At 35.5% G+C, this 15656-nt stretch overlaps 3 protein-coding genes across 7 annotated transcripts; 2 read left to right on the top strand and 1 right to left on the bottom strand.

Moving 5' to 3' along the window:
* The first annotated feature begins 110 nt into the window (after nt 1-110).
* LOC101211405 (calmodulin-binding protein 60 A) lies at nt 111-6523 on the top strand. Of its 3 annotated transcripts, none has more exons than XM_011660434.2 (7): nt 111-718; nt 1849-1915; nt 3589-3641; nt 3800-4296; nt 4967-5127; nt 5217-5386; nt 5522-5695. In XM_011660434.2, the coding sequence occupies exons 1-7, from the start codon at nt 549-551 to the stop codon at nt 5601-5603; spliced, it is 1200 nt and encodes a 399-aa protein (XP_011658736.1). In that variant the 5' UTR covers nt 111-548; the 3' UTR covers nt 5604-5695. The 3 variants fall into 3 exon arrangements, with proteins under 3 accessions (XP_011658736.1, XP_031737694.1, XP_004138123.1); XM_031881834.1 differs by having other exon boundaries at nt 5217-5447; nt 5522-5674; XM_004138075.3 differs by having other exon boundaries at nt 112-718; nt 5217-5423; nt 5522-6523.
* A 553-nt stretch (nt 6524-7076) lies between these two features.
* Nucleotides 7077-10092, bottom strand: LOC101211654 (uncharacterized protein At5g50100, chloroplastic). 2 transcript variants are annotated; one of them, XM_004138076.3, is made up of 8 exons: nt 9877-10091; nt 9372-9511; nt 9134-9241; nt 8656-8712; nt 8268-8333; nt 8093-8153; nt 7702-7748; nt 7077-7445 (listed from the first exon to the last, which is right to left on the bottom strand). In XM_004138076.3, exons 1-8 carry the CDS (start codon nt 10028-10030, stop codon nt 7407-7409), a joined length of 672 nt encoding a protein of 223 aa, XP_004138124.1. In that variant the 5' UTR covers nt 10031-10091; the 3' UTR covers nt 7077-7406. The 2 variants fall into 2 exon arrangements, with proteins under 2 accessions (XP_004138124.1, XP_031737699.1); XM_031881839.1 differs by lacking the exon at nt 8656-8712 and having other exon boundaries at nt 9877-10092.
* An 804-nt stretch (nt 10093-10896) lies between these two features.
* Nucleotides 10897-15091, top strand: LOC101212374 (succinate dehydrogenase subunit 7B, mitochondrial). 2 transcript variants are annotated; one of them, XM_031885857.1, is made up of 5 exons: nt 10897-11057; nt 11129-11191; nt 11764-11866; nt 14734-14799; nt 14923-15091. In XM_031885857.1, exons 1-5 carry the CDS (start codon nt 11001-11003, stop codon nt 14928-14930), a joined length of 297 nt encoding a protein of 98 aa, XP_031741717.1. In that variant the 5' UTR covers nt 10897-11000; the 3' UTR covers nt 14931-15091. The 2 variants fall into 2 exon arrangements, with proteins under 2 accessions (XP_031741717.1, XP_004138127.1); XM_004138079.3 differs by having other exon boundaries at nt 14734-15087.
* The last annotated feature ends 565 nt before the right edge of the window (nt 15092-15656 follow it).

The raw sequence follows: 15656 nt of genomic DNA, 5'->3' as shown, positions 1-15656 counted from the left end.
TGAAGGAAAGCGATGGGGAAGAGGGCGGAGGGCATGAAGACGTGTGAAGGTTATTCAAAAGTAGGTCCCGTTTTGGCTGACGTCAGCCTTTATTTATTTTTCTCGACGCGGTTTGAAGGGCCATTTCGCCACCCACACGCTCTCGCATTCTCTGACTGACACACCAATCTACTCTTCCTTTTCCCTCTTTGCCTTTCGCCTCAACGGAAATTTTCTCCAACGATTTTCTTCTTCTTCTTCTTCACTTCTGGCTTACACTCTTCTTCTTCACGGTTGGACTCGGCCACAGCTTCAGATTCTTCTTTTTCAGACCGACCCAGAAAGCTTTGAGGCAAAAAATGACGACTATGATTGAGTTTCAGGGCAAGGAGAGCTCCAATTTGGACGAAGAGTAGAAGGGATCAGATGGGTTTCTTTTTTTTGGCTTATTTTCCTTTTTGGGTCAATCGAAATTGATTTGTGGGTTTGTGTGTGTATATATATATTTATATTTATATATATTTCATTATCTGTGTATATCTTTTATTCCTTTCTTGCGGTTGCGCCGCATGTGGGTCTTTTTAGTTCATTGCAATCTTCGCCAATTCCATCGCATCGTCTTGTGTCTGTATGTCTTGTGGCCTCCTATGTTGTCGCAGAAAAGAAACCCAGATGATGGAGATGGTCCGGCGGATGGTGATAATCCCGATGATAAGCGTAGAAAGTTTTGTTTTATGAGGTACTACCACATGGCGATTTTCTCTCTCTCTTACTTCTTTTTATTGGGTTTTTGTTTCATTGATTTTTTGTGGGATTGTTCTTGTATTAGTGGATATGGAAGGTTTGTAGTTGATTATGTTTAATTTCTTCTTGCAATATGGAGTCTTAGTGAGTTTTGTTAGCAATGGTTATCTATGTTTTGGATATGATTTCCATTTGCTGGAAGCTTAGAATTCGAAGTGGGAATGTGGTGTGATCTGGCTTCGTCGGTTTAATAGAAGGTTAGGAGAATTATTTGTATGTGTGCTACTACATGAGTTGGTGAAAGAGCTAGATGACTCTTGTTTTGAGTATTTTTTGGGTGGATTCTAGGGACTATGCTGAGGAGTGAAAAATGATGCATTTTATGGAGCATCATAATGAGTGTGAGTGTGAAGGGATAGGTATGTGCAATTGAGTTTGTTTGATATTTACCTGAAGAACAAAGTTGCCTTGAAGAAGCTATTAGGCACGATCTCATGTGATATATATATAGGAAATAGGGAGTAGGTTGAACTTGGCCGAAGGCTGAGGTCTTGTACCTCACCTTGAAAAGGTGAGACTCACAAAACAAAGCACATGTCTCTTGTGAAGTCCTAAGGCTCAAGGTCCTGCCCTCTGGGGCTTTTTCATTATTTTTAAGAAATGGTAATCATTAAGGTTTTTCCTTCTTTATTAACTAAAAAATATCAAATTTAGTAAGTCTAAATGCAAAATTTCTTGTCTTTAGAGGTCCTTTCCATATTTTCTCATCTTGCTTTCTCTCCTTAATGTAGTGACTTTTATATATAGCGTACTTCACAAATAAAGGCTTACACTTCTTTTGCACCTTGCTCTTGAGCCCTAGAAGGCTATTGTATTGTGCTTTGTTGCACCTTGAGCTTTAAAAAACACTGGCTACAAGATATGATGGATGAGGGGGCTACGACTCTTCCTATGTTGTTAATAATAAGTATGTCCCCAATAGATTTTGGAACCTCGAAACCTTGCAGCAACCAGTATATTCTTGTTGTGGTTCTTTGACTGCTATGTTGTTTTCTTTTTCATTTTTTTTTTCAAATTTTATAATTTAAAATTTCTTTTGATGTTTTATTTTTCAATAATGTACAGTGTGGTTCGTGATGCCATATCATTGCAATCAATGCAACAGCTATTGGAGCCTGTCATTCGTAAAGTGGTAAGCAGGAGCCCTCCAGGAAATATGTTATATTCATTGTTTGTCAATGAAAAATTGTTACATTGCTGCAGAAAATTTATAGTGGGACTGGAGTCCCAGCCTTTACCAAAGAGGACCTTTTCCTATTTTTCTGGATATAAAGAAAGGACCAAATATAAGGTCCAGGAATCTTCTAATGAAGCGTCAAAGCCTTAAGCATAACATAAAAAGCTTGATTACTTTGCAAATGGATATCATAGGGATATGAAGACCATCTCTTTTTTTAGTTCTAGATTGCTGGCCTATCTGGTCACTTTTATCTCCAACCAAGAATAACATACTCCAAATGTTACCAATTAAAGTTTTCCAGCGGAGTAGGTTTTTTGATAGTACCATTGAGGTCGAATCTACCTATAAGTTTTATTTTGAAAAGCTTGCCAGCTTTTGTCTATGTTTCTCTCTGTTCATACCATCCCTTATATGCAATATGGAACGTGCATATGGAATTAGTCTAGTTTACCCTTGTTGGAATATGAAAGTATTTGACAGAATAAAGAATAGAAACATCCAAAAAAAAAAAAGAAGAAAATGGTCTACCAAACAAGTTTAGAAAGGAAGGATACTTTCATAGTCTGAATATATTTTTTTTGCAACAAAAGTAAGTAGTTTGGCTATTTTGGCTTGACTTATGATTGGTAGGGTTCTTATATCTTTTAACCATCAAAATTTAAAACCCTTTGAAAGTTGAAATGAGGCAATGCTTTGTTGGAATTGAGTGCTTATGAAATCCCAACAATGAATTTAAGTTGTTGTCTCAGGAACATAAAATGTCAAACTCATGAAGCAATTGGAGCTAGAGCCTCATAGTCGATTAATAATAAAAATTTAAGTAACAAAAAAAACCAACTTCACATTTGCACACGATAAGTTACAGCAGTGGTGATTTAAGATGAAGTTTTTCCATTCCTATGTTTCAAGTTGAAAGACCAAATAACTCCGTGGACTTGATATAAGGGTTTCATCTTACTAAGAATCAAAGAAGATAAGCTTTATCATTGAGTGCTCTAGTCTCTTATTTTTCTTGTCCTCCAAATGTCTACTGATTTTGTTTTGTTTTTTTTAACGAAGATAAGCCTCTTTATTAATAATAATAAATGAAACTAATGCTCAAAGTACAATAGGATTATACTAAGAGCAAAATAAGAAAAGGACAAAATCATCCAAACAAACTAAGACAAAGATGAACTCGAGCAATACTAAGGGAAAATGACCAAAAAATCAATCACAAAGAACAATTAATATGATCGGTTGCTACTTGCTTATTTCTCTCTTCAGGCCTAGGTTGTGGTCTCAGCTTTGGGATCTTACTTAGTTCTCCTACAGTTCTTGAATATTGAATACTTCTGTTATAAGGGTGGGGAAGAACTATTTGGATTGGCAAGGTATAAATGGCTACTTCATGGGAAACTTGAAATGAAGACAAACATTTTATAGTTAATTAATGGGATAGGCAAATTGCATCAACTCAACAGTTCTGATTTCTTACAGTATTATACGTATTGATTCTGTAAAAAAAAAAAAAGAAAATTAATCAAAAAGTATATTTATGGTTTAATAGATGAATTAACGGTTCTATTCCTTGAGTTGCAAGTTTGAAAATTTGATGTAAGCTTTGCTAATTGTGTGCTGGACAGGTGAGGGAGGAGGTTGAATTGGCACTAGGAAAGTACATTACCAATGTGCAAAGGTAGTACTTTTTATGCTTTCATGTACATTTACTGCCCCCACTTCTACAATTAGAAGTAGAGAAGAAGTGACATTAGATCATAAATTGTTAAACCCAAAAGATCTATGTATGGATGAGATATATTAGAGTGTTGATGAAATATGTGCATTTATGTTAAGGAATGATGGGAATGACGCGAAAGAAAACTATTCTTCTGGGCCGAGATGCTTTCAATTGAAGTTCATAACTGATATTTTTCTCCCGGTATTTACTGGATCTCGCATTGAAGGAAGAGAGAGTTCCAATTTGATGGTGGCTTTGGTTGACACCTTAACTGGGGAAGTTGTTGGCGCTGGGCCTCAATCCTCTGCCAAGGTGGAAATTGTAGTGCTTGAGGGTGATTTTGAGGGTGGAGGTGATAATTACACCGCAGAGGAGTTTAGGAATAACATTGTAAGAGAGAGGGAAGGAAAGAAACCCCTTCTAACAGGAGAGACACTTGTGAGTCTCAAAGATGGGATTGGTTCGGTAGGTGAGATTTCTTTCACTGACAATTCAAGCTGGACTAGAAGTCGTCGGTTCAGGCTCGGTGCAAGAATTATAGACGACAATGATGGAACAAGAATTCTTGAAGCAAAGACTGCGTCATTTGTTGTCAGAGATCACCGTGGAGAATGTGAGTAATTAGGTTTATTATTTGAATTTACACATTGTTAAAATGAAAGATCAGTACGTCATTGCAAAATATTAAGTTTGGTACTGATTGCATCAAATTATTCCGAGTATAGTTCCTTTCTTATGAGGAGAATGGAACACTGCTGTCAAACTTCAATACAGTTTTCTTTAATAATCAAACTCTGCCATTTGTTCTCTAGATGTTCGTCATGAAGTCTGTATAAAATCAAATTATGCATTATGAATTTTTTTTGGCCCAACGGCTTCAAAACTTCTGCTTGGCTGTTATTTATCTTTTGTTGCTTATTGTATTGAATTAGGTTGTCAACTGAACTTATAAATTGCAAACTGGAGCTTGAAATATGATACTGGCTATTTGGAAGCTTCTATCATGTGAAGCTTGTGATACGATTAACCTATACTATGTGTAATATCTCGTGGATACGTTTTTGAAGAATTGAGAGCAGTTTTAAATCTTGATGGACCACTTTTTAACACTGACTTTGACGCCATTAAGGAATATGCTTCATTTAAATACAAAACACTGGAGTTCACTCTCAATATATTATCTCCCATCCTTTGGTTTGTGGAGGCATATGTACATGCATATATATTGTATCTTTCTGGTCTGACATATTAGAAAAAGAATTGACATCTGCCATTTGGTTCAGTGTACAAGAAGCACCATCCTCCAACTCTGCAGGATGAAGTATGGAGATTGCAGAAAATTAGCAAGGATGGAGCCTATCATAAGCGCCTGAGCCAAGAAAAAATCGAGACGGTGAAAGATTTCCTAACTCAGCTTTATGTACAACCTTCAAGGCTTCGCAATGTATATACCTTTTTCTCGTTTATCATATATCTAAATTTTGTGCAAATCATGACTTCTTATAGATTTTTTTTTTTTGGTTTTAAAACCAGATTCTTGGCCATGGTATGTCTACCAAAATGTGGGAAGCTATAATTGAGCATGCACAAACATGTGTGCTCGATAAGAAGATTTATGTGTACAAACCTCATGATTTGGAACAGAAAAGCGGAGTGGTTTTTGATGTTGTAGGACGAGTAATGGGGCTACTTTCAGATTACCAGTACGTTCCCATAGATAAGCTATCTGAAAGTGAAAAGGCACTCATCTCCTGTCACCTCTAAGTATATATATATATCATTCTTCTAAGTTCCTTTACATTTTTTCAGCTGATTCAGTACATTCATTCTGTACTCAGGTTGATGCTCACAACTTGGTTGTCTCTGCATACAAACACTGGGACGAAGTGGATTCCATTGATGATGAAACTTTGCTTGTAGGTGGCTCTTCTCACCCACTTAGTTTTGTTTACACCCCGAGCTCACCCATGGAGGACCATTCTTATGGTAGCAAGTACTTGTCTTCTCCAAAATTTAGTGGCTTTGATTTCCCACCATCAAATGCCTATTCTTCAGACATAATTTCATCAATGGGTTCTATTGGGAATCCTAGCGGCTTGGACGATCATGCTTTGCAGAGTTTCGGTTCTATGGTTGTAAGATATGATCCGATGCCAAGTTCCCCAAATTTTGCCAACTCTTCTCTGATCTGCGATTCCGAGCCACTACACTCATCTTTCTTTGACGTGGATCATATGCAAGTTCTAGAGTCCGATGTGCAATGTAGCTCAATTTTAGAATCACGAGTGACAACAACTACTCTTCAAGGTGGCTCCTCATCGTGTGTTGCTCAAATGAGATGGGCTAAGGTATATGGTGTGCTAAAATGGTTCTTTTTGTTGAGATTGGTAATCAGGAGAAGAAACAAACTTGGCTTCAAGAGATACAAAGGTGTACAGAGTCGTGGAAAGGAAAAATTAGACTATGGTTGAAACTTAAAAATGGCGTCCAGCTTAAAGTGTGTGCGTTTATAAAGAGATGCAAGAGAGGGGTGTTCTTGTGTGATACGGAAGGTCCTGTGCAGTTTTTTCCAAGTGTTTTGGATATGCTATCTCTCTGAGCCAGAAGATTTTTCTCTCTGATTCAAGTGTTTGTACATTGGTGTAGCAATTTTCGGCACTATCAGAAAGTAGCTGGTCTCAGTTGATGTTTGATCAGAATGCCCCCAATGCTTATGTTTTGGTTCTTTACAAGCTACTGTTTATACATTTCTGTACAAAACAAACTCTCTTTCTGCCACTTTTTAACATTGGGAATGGGAGGTTTTTTATTAATAGTGCATATAATTTTCTTCTTACGAAGGTTGGTGTCTTGAGAAAATTTTCTCTTCCTCCTGTGTGCAGTGCCTGTATCCCATTTATTTTATGTTTGGGCATTAGGTTATGTTATGTGCTCAGTTATTCTTCCCTAAGTCACCATTTAAAAATGGCTCTTGAATTTCCTCGGCAGTTTCTGGTTTGGTGGCAAATACAAGCTCTTTAAAATGAATGCCTAGATGGCTGCTGTTTCGAAAGAAATGGAAAATAAAGCTTATGCATTCAAGAACACTAAGATTAACCCCTAACGTAACTGAAAGATAACTTTGTTTTCACTAATTACAATCATTTTTAGCAACAGCGTCCTTGAAGGCCTCTTCCATGACGACAAAAGTACATTTCTTCTGCAAAACTCGCCCATATATCACCTAAAAAGCTTCAAACATATTCATCATCTGTAAGTTCCTGTGTAACTTAGAAAACGCCCTTCTCGACGAACCACAAAATAGTAGAAGTTAAAAAGTATCACAACCCCTCGTAAATTTGGCAATGATGTATATATTTCGACAAAAACATTTCATAACACAAGGGAACCAACAAGATGAAATTGTAGATTTCATTAGCATTCTGTTAGAATAAGCACAGACCAATATATTTCATTAGAAGAAGTAACAGATTATTGAGTACAAGGAGCTGGGAAGAAGTGCCTCTGAATCTTACCAAAGTACACTATAAATATTGTATTATCTCTTACCCCAAGAAAAAAGAAAAAGGGTACTGCTATGAGCCTATTAGACATCCATTAATACAATAATGCATGAGAAGCTACTGGCCTTTAAATTAATGACGTTTAATAGCTTGAGTCCTTTTCCAACCCCTTTCTGATATTCAACTAGCCAAGCGAGAATCATCACCCCGTGTAGAAGGATTACCTCTTGCATGCATTGCTGTCATTACATATTTCATCCTGTGTAGAAAACAGAAAGTCCAACACGTATGTGTATATTCATAGATAGGCTTCTATATTTTGTAAAACACAAACTAGAAAGTCAGAAAAACGTGTCGAAATTACTATTGCACTGTTGTGTCAACTTAGAAGTCATGAGATAGCCCAAAAAAGAACTCTCAAATTCTTTCTTGATTCTTGTAAGTTAAAGCTGGTGGATAAATCTTATCGTCAGGGAAAGGCAAAAATATAGTTCATACCAAGCATATAAATTTACCTGGTTTTTCTTTCGTGCTGCCAGAATATCTTCTAGAGGTGGCCTGCCTGAAACCAAATTGCAATGAGAAAAATTTAGAGATCACAATCATCAAGAACCCTAAGACTTGTGAGTTTTGTTAATGGTAGGTACAAATTGATTTTTGAAGGTTGTAGACAGCATTTTGAATCAGTCAGTAAATGAATATTCATGGGGATACTTTCAATGCTGAGAATCAATTAACCATGCAGCTATGTAACACAAGAAGACAGGTTTGGATGTGTGAGACATGTAGCTATGTAACACAAGATATACACATGTGGTTGATGCTTTTTACTTCTGTACACGGTCATTAAGGATCCCATATAGACATAGTAACTATATGATCCAAAAATCACTTGCTGTGTTTCACCTGTCAACTGAAGACGATATCTCGCCCAGAGACCATATGCGGCATCAGCTAATCTTCCAAACTGTAGATAATAAGCTGCTCATTAGCATCAATGTGGAACTAAAGAGAATAGTCTGTGGGATCACTTCTGATGAAACAAATGGATGAAAGATCAAATAAGTTTGAGAAGACTTACTGGTTCGTATTTTGTAACAGCATATACCCATCCAAGACCAACTTGTTCGTAAAGTTTTCTAAAGGCCTGCAACAGAGGTAGGGTCAAAAATAGACAAAGTATCTATTGAGATTATTGAGTAAATATGTTTCCTAAAGGTTGTTGAGCATCTAATATTTGAGCAAGATATGTAATAAATGATCAATAGCTGATAAATAATGAGTCTAAGGTTGATATAAGTCACAATACAAAAAAAAGGACCCCAAAACAGGGAAAAAGCGTAATATTTGGAATAAAGACCTTGAAAGTTTGAAACGATGTATGACCCAACAGAAACCACATGATATAATCAAAATTTTATAGCTGGATCTAAATTAGAACAACAAAAGGAACACAATAGGGCACATACTTCAACATCTCTGACCACAGTACCATCTGCAAGGATTGCATGAATTCTTCCCATAACCTAAATGAAAATAGAAGGTGCATAACTTCAAAACTGTTGCTTGCAGGACAAGAATATAAAATCTCATATAATATGCATTTTACGTGAACTAGAAAGTGGTTCTCGACTTCTCGATAATAGTTATTTGCATTGCCTTGTAGTTCAATAGCGAGAACTTACTGTCATAGAGGGTTCCTTACAGACACTCTTATGCACTAGGGTGATCTTTGAATTTCACAAATGCAGAGTGAAGAAGAAAAGAGTATAATGATGGGTCTACAATTCATGGGATTCATACCATTCAAAATCCAGTAACGATAGTATCAAGTATGATTCATCATCTTGTTAATTGTTATCTCTCTATACCTCTTTCCTTCCACAATTCGGATATTTAATACTTAATATTCAATCATTCGGAAAAGAGAAATAATCAAAGTCTTACGGTTTTGTAGTCAAGACCCTGATTTTCTTGTGGCGTGTAATCATCTGAACCAATGTCAACAAACTTGATTGTACCATATTGCTTATTCCTCTCTCTTAGCATATTAACCTATCAGAACCATGAATTCACATATAATTAGACAAAAATGGGACATCAAACAACAATTTAAACAGCCAAAATTTACTGAACCATTGTCAAAGGCTAAAATTTAAAAGCGAATGAGATATCTCAGTGCAACCTCACGCATACAGAGCGGGCAATCTCCATCATAGAGCATTTTGATCTTCCAACTTTGGGATGATCCTTCTCCATTCTCTTTATTTGAAGAAACAGGATCTACTACAGCTTCACTTATAGCACGAATTTGGTATTTCAATCCTGCATTGCATTGTTCATCAATCACCAAGGAAAACTAACAGCTTGTAGCGTGTCATTTTCCTAAAGTAGCTAATTTCATTTGATCAGACAAATCTTTTGCAAATACCCCTCTTAAACCCATCAACCATAATTCTCCATTAGATTTAAGACGATGGGTTAATCCGCAAAATGCGCACACATGAACGTGGAATTAATCAAACCATTTCTCACTTTTCTAGCTCCAGCAACTCAAAAAAAAAAAAAAGTTTTGTCCATCTAAAAAATTACTTCAAGAACAAGAACAAGAACATCATTTAAACGGAAAGAACAAGTAAACGAGGACTCACAAATAGAGGCAGAATTGAAGAATGGAGAATGAATGTTACCGAGTTGATTGGTGGTTCGAAACGGGGAGAAGAGTTGAGTGCTATGGCGGCCGAGCTTGGGAAGGTGAGAAGATGGGATCAGTCGAATTGGAGTGGTGATTGTTGTTGCAAATTTGGAGGCCATGGCAGGGGCAGCTGCTCCTCCAAACGCCATATTCTAGTTTGTGGTTTGCATTTGAAGGCTGCTTAAGCAAAATGAAGAAGTGATTCGTAAACAGCTTCTTGCCTGCATGCTTAAACGCGTGGCAACCCATAATCCACTACTCGCATTTCTCTTCCACAGAGATTAAATATTGTAAAAATGGTTATTTTATCAAACCCTTACAAATTAACCAAAATTACCTCAAAAATAATTTGCATCACTTTATAGGAAACATACCAAAATTAATCAAAATGTTTTCTTTATACTTTTTTCATAAAAAAAAAAACAAAACAAAACATGTAAATATATTTTTAAAATTTATGTTGAAAATCCTAATAAAAGCAAAAAATAATTAAAAACTGTAAGAACTAATTTTAAGATTTATTATGAGTTCATAAACTAAAATTCAACATTTAAAAACATTAAACAAATTTAATATTTTAAACCTTATTTTACAAATCATAGAAAAATTGATAAATTCATCCCAGCTCATTTGCAATTTTTTTTTCTCAATATTTTCAATTTATGACAATCTTTCTTCTTCTTATTATTTTTGGCTTAGAAAAACACAAAATAAAATTAGAAAACAATTTTAAAGACAACTTCTAAATTTTTTTATAAAATACCGTTGTTGTTTTGGACTATTATGATATAGTTTGAAAGTTAATTTTTCAAAAATTTATAATTAAATAAAAAGGATTTAGAATTATTAAGAATAGTAAAAAAAGGTAAATTTAACAGAATATTTACATTAGGCTTCTTTCCTTATATTAATAGGTTAGTAAATATTTTAATTTATTTTACTGTTTATGGAAATGCCCAATATTCCAGAGCTCAAGTATTAAAATATTTTTTATTTTCTACTTTTTACTTTTCACATTCACCACTTACCACCTTGGAGGTGAAAGGTTTTGGAAGCCCACTTCAGTTTCAGGTTTCAAACTTCTCCCTTCTTCCTTCTCGCATTTCCTACTCTTCAACAATGGCGTTTTTCCTCAACAAATCCACTCTTGCCTCTCATTTCCGATCTCAATCTCAGGTTCTTTCTCCCTCAATCCCTTCTTTCTTTATCTCTTCGTTCAATCTTTTCACCTTTTGGCCCATCCACAGGTGGATCCTTCCTCACTTTCTCGACGTGGATTCCACGTCGAACCAGGGACTCGTGAAAAGGCTGTAAGCATATCTATCTATCTTCTTATTTTCCATCTTTAATTGTTATTCTACCTGTTTATTGCATCGGTTTGGATATTTAGTTAATTCCTTGTTTACCTCATACTAGCTCCATTAAGTTGATTGATCTCTCGTATGTATTTGAATTTTTCCATGTCAGTATAGATGGAACTTTTTCGAAGCTGTTCAGATCGAACTGCTTGAGCTTCTACATTTAGGTTCATGAAATTGACGGCTGCTGTTTTCTACATTAATCTGTTACCATGCTATGGCATGAAACCTTTGTGAATTTTTTTTTTTCTTTTATTGGTTGTGAATATTAAAGGGTTGATTTGCATGCGCGTTCTCGAACTTTGCAACTATACATTCCACACCGATACTTGGAATTTGGAACTATTTTAGAAAATATATATTCCCTTCATTTCGCGAAGGATTTTGCTATACATGTGGATAGGTTAACATGTCTACCAAAATTTTGGTTCATCTCTTGTATTTTGTTGATGCACTTTTGTTGCTGTGTATGTGATTGCAATGACTTATTGGCATTGAATTTTATTATGTTGAATGTCTGGCAGTTATTAGCTGAGGACCCTTGTCTTAGGCGGTTCAGATCACATAAGAAAGCTGTCTCTCGACTCAAAAGAGTTGGAGATGTTTTGACAATTGTGGTTGTTGCAGGTATTGGCCCTTTTTTCTTTTAATAAATAAAATATGTTTCTCTTTGTCCCATGGGGTTCTTGCTCTGCACTTTTTGCCATTATAGCTACACATGTGATTGGTGTGTGTGTGGATGAAACTTTTGGATGGTGTATTTCCTTATTGTGTTACAAGAATGTCACATCTTTACTTGCTCCTTAGAGGTGAAAATTAGCTCTAGCCATTTTGGTTCGGTTAATTCTTAGTATTGTATTAGCTGAAAAGTATCTTAGGTGAACTCAGAAGGTAGAAATAATACCTACTGAAGTGGAAGAAAGGGGCAGCAGCTTGTATGGGGTGTTTTTAGTAGAAACGTTGGGTTTCAATGACTGCAAAAGAAGAAACTTGAGACTCAAATTTAGAACAAAGTAGTGTTTAGTTAAATAAGGGCCAATGTTTAAGTTGATCGAGATTTTGGATTTATCTTATAAGAACTTTTACTGATATGTGAATTTTGGAGATGGTATTTCTTTTAGTACTAACGATCATTTAAACATGCCACTCCGTTGACCAATTCAGGTACAGGTTTTCTTAATTTAGGATAGTAGTGACTGCCAGATTAATATTAGTTTCATTTACAGTTTAGTGGCCTCAACCTTGAGTTCTATCTAAGGATGTTATTAGGTGATACAGCTAGCTAATAACAGTTCAATTGAAAGTCTAAGTAGCTATTTTTCCTGTTTATTTAAGTATCATGATGACACTTGGTCGTAGACAATAGATCAACTGGTAAAGGCACATACAAGTTACTTATTTTCTTTGCAATTTTGATTCTCTTTACAATAAAAAGTAGAAGAGGAGGAATACAATCAAATTCTTCAAGATATTATATAACAAACAGGATAATAATGTAGTATGACTCTCCTTGAAGAGAACAGCAAAACAAAACACTCTTCCAGACATTGTTCATATGAGCTTTTCTGTCTTCAAAAGATTCTTCTCGTTCTTTCTTTTTAGTTCCCTTAATTCTCAACAAAAACTGGAATAACTATACTGAATATGATCTTGGTTGCCAGTGATGCCAATTGCCGCCATATAATTTGGGGTCCTTAATAATTCTGCAGAAGCCCAATCAGGTTAAAGATTTTCGGCTACTTCCATTGAAGTGGTCAAGAGACCAACTTCTAGGGACCTGGTAATCTAGTTCTCCAATGAGCTTTCACCACCTTGAGGTTTCATGTGTGTGCTCGTGGACACTCATATATATATGAAAATATGTCTGTCAAGCAGGTCATGAGTGTTGATTGATCTGCGAAGCAGTAAGAAAATGAAGATTGAAGACCACCTCTAAGCTGCACATCATATTCACCAACTTATTAGGCAATTCTGCGTTTCCATAGTTTGATTCAGCAATATTGCATTAGTTGAACTTGATATTAGCTTCCAGCCTCCATATGCTAGAGCCTAGTGCCCTCATCTCCAAAAACATTCGTAAGGATGCCAATAATGCTTCTCTATTATTCAGATTTCTCCGAAAATGTCAATTCAAACTTGTAGAAAACGAACAGTTTAAGTTTAACGCTAAGTCCAGTGAAGCGTGGGCAATATCTTGTTTGCTGTGCCTAAGTCAACTGAGCTCGTACACTAACATTTGATCTCCCCACAATCTTTATTTCCATGACTAGAATGTGGACAGTGAAGCTTTTCTCTCTCTTCAGTTTTGAGTGCCTCACATTTGCACTAGGTTGCTGTTAGGAACCAAGGTAGTTATGAGATGCCTTTGTATTGTAGGAACCAAGGTAGGTATGCGATGCTTTGTGTCCCCATCAGTAGAATGGGATGACCAATATGGTATTCAAGTGGCTTGGCTCTCCCATCTCAATAGCTGGATTTTGGGATGTAGTTCTCTAAGGTGCTTAAGTACCTAACAATAGTATCAGAGCTGGTTGTCAATGTTTCAGAGTGGAACCGGTGGGACATCGACTTTCCGGGAATGGGTACTGTTAGAAATCAAGGTAGTTATGGGATTACCAATATGGTACTTAAGCGGCTTGGCTCTCCCACCCCAATTGTTGACTTGGGGTGTGGTTCTCCAAGGTGCTTAAGGTACCTAACAGCTGCCTGATGTGTGAATTGGCATGATGTCGAAACATCTTTGATTTTTTTCCTCTTTTGATGTTCTTTGTTCTGAGCTCTCCCGGTCATTAGAAGGTTCTTTTTTTCTTCCTTATTTTAATTTCTGCAATGTTACCATTATCTTTGTTTTTATTTCAAGAAATAAAAACATTCATTATCAAAGGGATATACAAAAAGATGGGGGAAATGGGATATATCCACACATCAAGTATAGGAGGGTAAAATTTTCAATCGGTACTTCCAGTTTTTCCTGAAAATATTTTGGTTAGGTGGTTAAGTGAAGCTTGGGAGTGAAAGCGTCAAGATCTGTTTTGTGGGCCACTTGTTTAGAAAGAAATGACACAATTTCTAACACAACATGCATAGCATTTTAAGAGATGGAAAATTTCTCTGGTCAAAATCTTACAAATCATTCGTTAATTTATCCTCTTTCGTCAAGGGTATTCTTTTGTTCTTTTATCTACCCATGTTCGATGGTAGGAAGGATATCTTTTAAGGGATTTTTGGTCTACCAACTTATAACTCAATTCACTAGCTTCATTAGTGTTCGTTATTGAAGTTTGTACTATATCTTCTCTTCTAGACTAAACAACTCTACACTCTAAACATGGATTTCATAACTTCAATATGTTAACTCTCAACTTACAACTCAACTCAACGCACCAAACACCTCCTTAGTATCTCTTCCATTCCTTTGAATGACATCTTTACATCTTTTATTTCCCCACCCCCAAAATAAACAAATCTTTGATCTCTATCATCATATTTTTCAGGATGTTGCTATGAAATCTATGTGAAAGCGACCATGCGAGAAGAAGCTCGACGACAGGCAAAGACAGGTAGCGGAAGTACATGATGGAGTTTGTATCCATTTGGCCAATTAAAATGTCTGCCAAAAAGTCCTTAATGCTTTCATCTGTGTGCTAAAATAAAGATCGAGTTTTTTTTTTTTTTTCTTGTAGGGTTTTAATCATCAATAATTTCTTTTTGTACCCTTCATTTCATAACATCTCAAGGGGATATCAGAGTGCGTTTACATCGTTGTGAACACATTTTATGAAGCTTACAACATTGCCTGCTTCAAAGCTTGAAATAGAACTTACATGGTCGATTTGTTGGTTTCTTAAGTTAGTTTTCGTTTTCGCCTTTTTATTGACAAAAAAAACTTTCATAGTGGAAAGAAATATGAGATTTTTAATTTAGAGTAATTGCAAGGAATTCTCAAATTGGAGTTCCATTTTTTATTATGTTGCTTAAAAGATTTTATTTGAATTTTTATTTTATCAAATTCGAATCGGTTTAATTTGGTTGATTTAATTTGAGATGAGATTTGAACATCCTTTTAATTTTGCCAACGTACTCTTTTAATTTAGCCATAAATACTTGTGATGATTTTTTCATGATGTTTACTATGAAACTACTTTATAATAAAAGGTTAGTTTTTCTTTTTTTATGTGGCAGAAATTGTTCGATTACAAGATGATTTAACTTGAAAACTTTATGATCCATTGATATTTAATCTCATATATTTTGTTACAAAAATTAAATGAAATTGATCCATGATTTGTTTTAATGATTTGAGTTTTAAATTAGAAGTAACACCCACATGAAGAAAAATAAAAATAAATTAGAAATACAAGTAAGATTGGCTGGTGGTTATTATTGACATGATTACGATTTTTTAAGTATAAATAAT

This window comes from Cucumis sativus, chromosome 1 (assembly GCF_000004075.3).
Source record: "Cucumis sativus cultivar 9930 chromosome 1, Cucumber_9930_V3, whole genome shotgun sequence".
NCBI lineage: Eukaryota > Viridiplantae > Streptophyta > Magnoliopsida > Cucurbitales > Cucurbitaceae > Cucumis > Cucumis sativus.
Note: the sequence above shows the minus strand (reverse complement) of the source record. Positions and strands in the feature narration are given on the sequence as shown.

Bases quoted from the DNA above. Each gene is read 5' to 3' on its own strand.
- LOC101212374 (XM_004138079.3), top strand. From the start codon at position 11,001: ATGGCGTTTTTCCTCAACAAATCCACTCTTGCCTCTCATTTCCGATCT. The intron at 11,192-11,763 runs GTAAGCATATCT...AATGTCTGGCAG, and splicing joins CAGGGACTCGTGAAAAGGCT to TTATTAGCTGAGGACCCTTG. The intron at 11,867-14,733 runs GTATTGGCCCTT...CATATTTTTCAG, and splicing joins GACAATTGTGGTTGTTGCAG to GATGTTGCTATGAAATCTAT.
- LOC101211654 (XM_004138076.3), bottom strand. From the start codon at position 10,030: ATGGCGTTTGGAGGAGCAGCTGCCCCTGCCATGGCCTCCAAATTTGCA. The intron at 8,713-9,133 runs GTAAGACTTTGA...ATTTTCATTTAG, and splicing joins AGGGTCTTGACTACAAAACC to GTTATGGGAAGAATTCATGC. The intron at 7,749-8,092 runs GTGAAACACAGC...ATTTGGTTTCAG, and splicing joins ATATCGTCTTCAGTTGACAG to GCAGGCCACCTCTAGAAGAT.
- LOC101211405 (XM_004138075.3), top strand. From the start codon at position 549: ATGTGGGTCTTTTTAGTTCATTGCAATCTTCGCCAATTCCATCGCATC. The intron at 3,642-3,799 runs GTAGTACTTTTT...ATTTATGTTAAG, and splicing joins TACATTACCAATGTGCAAAG to GAATGATGGGAATGACGCGA. The intron at 5,424-5,521 runs GCACTCATCTCC...TTCTGTACTCAG, and splicing joins AGCTATCTGAAAGTGAAAAG to GTTGATGCTCACAACTTGGT.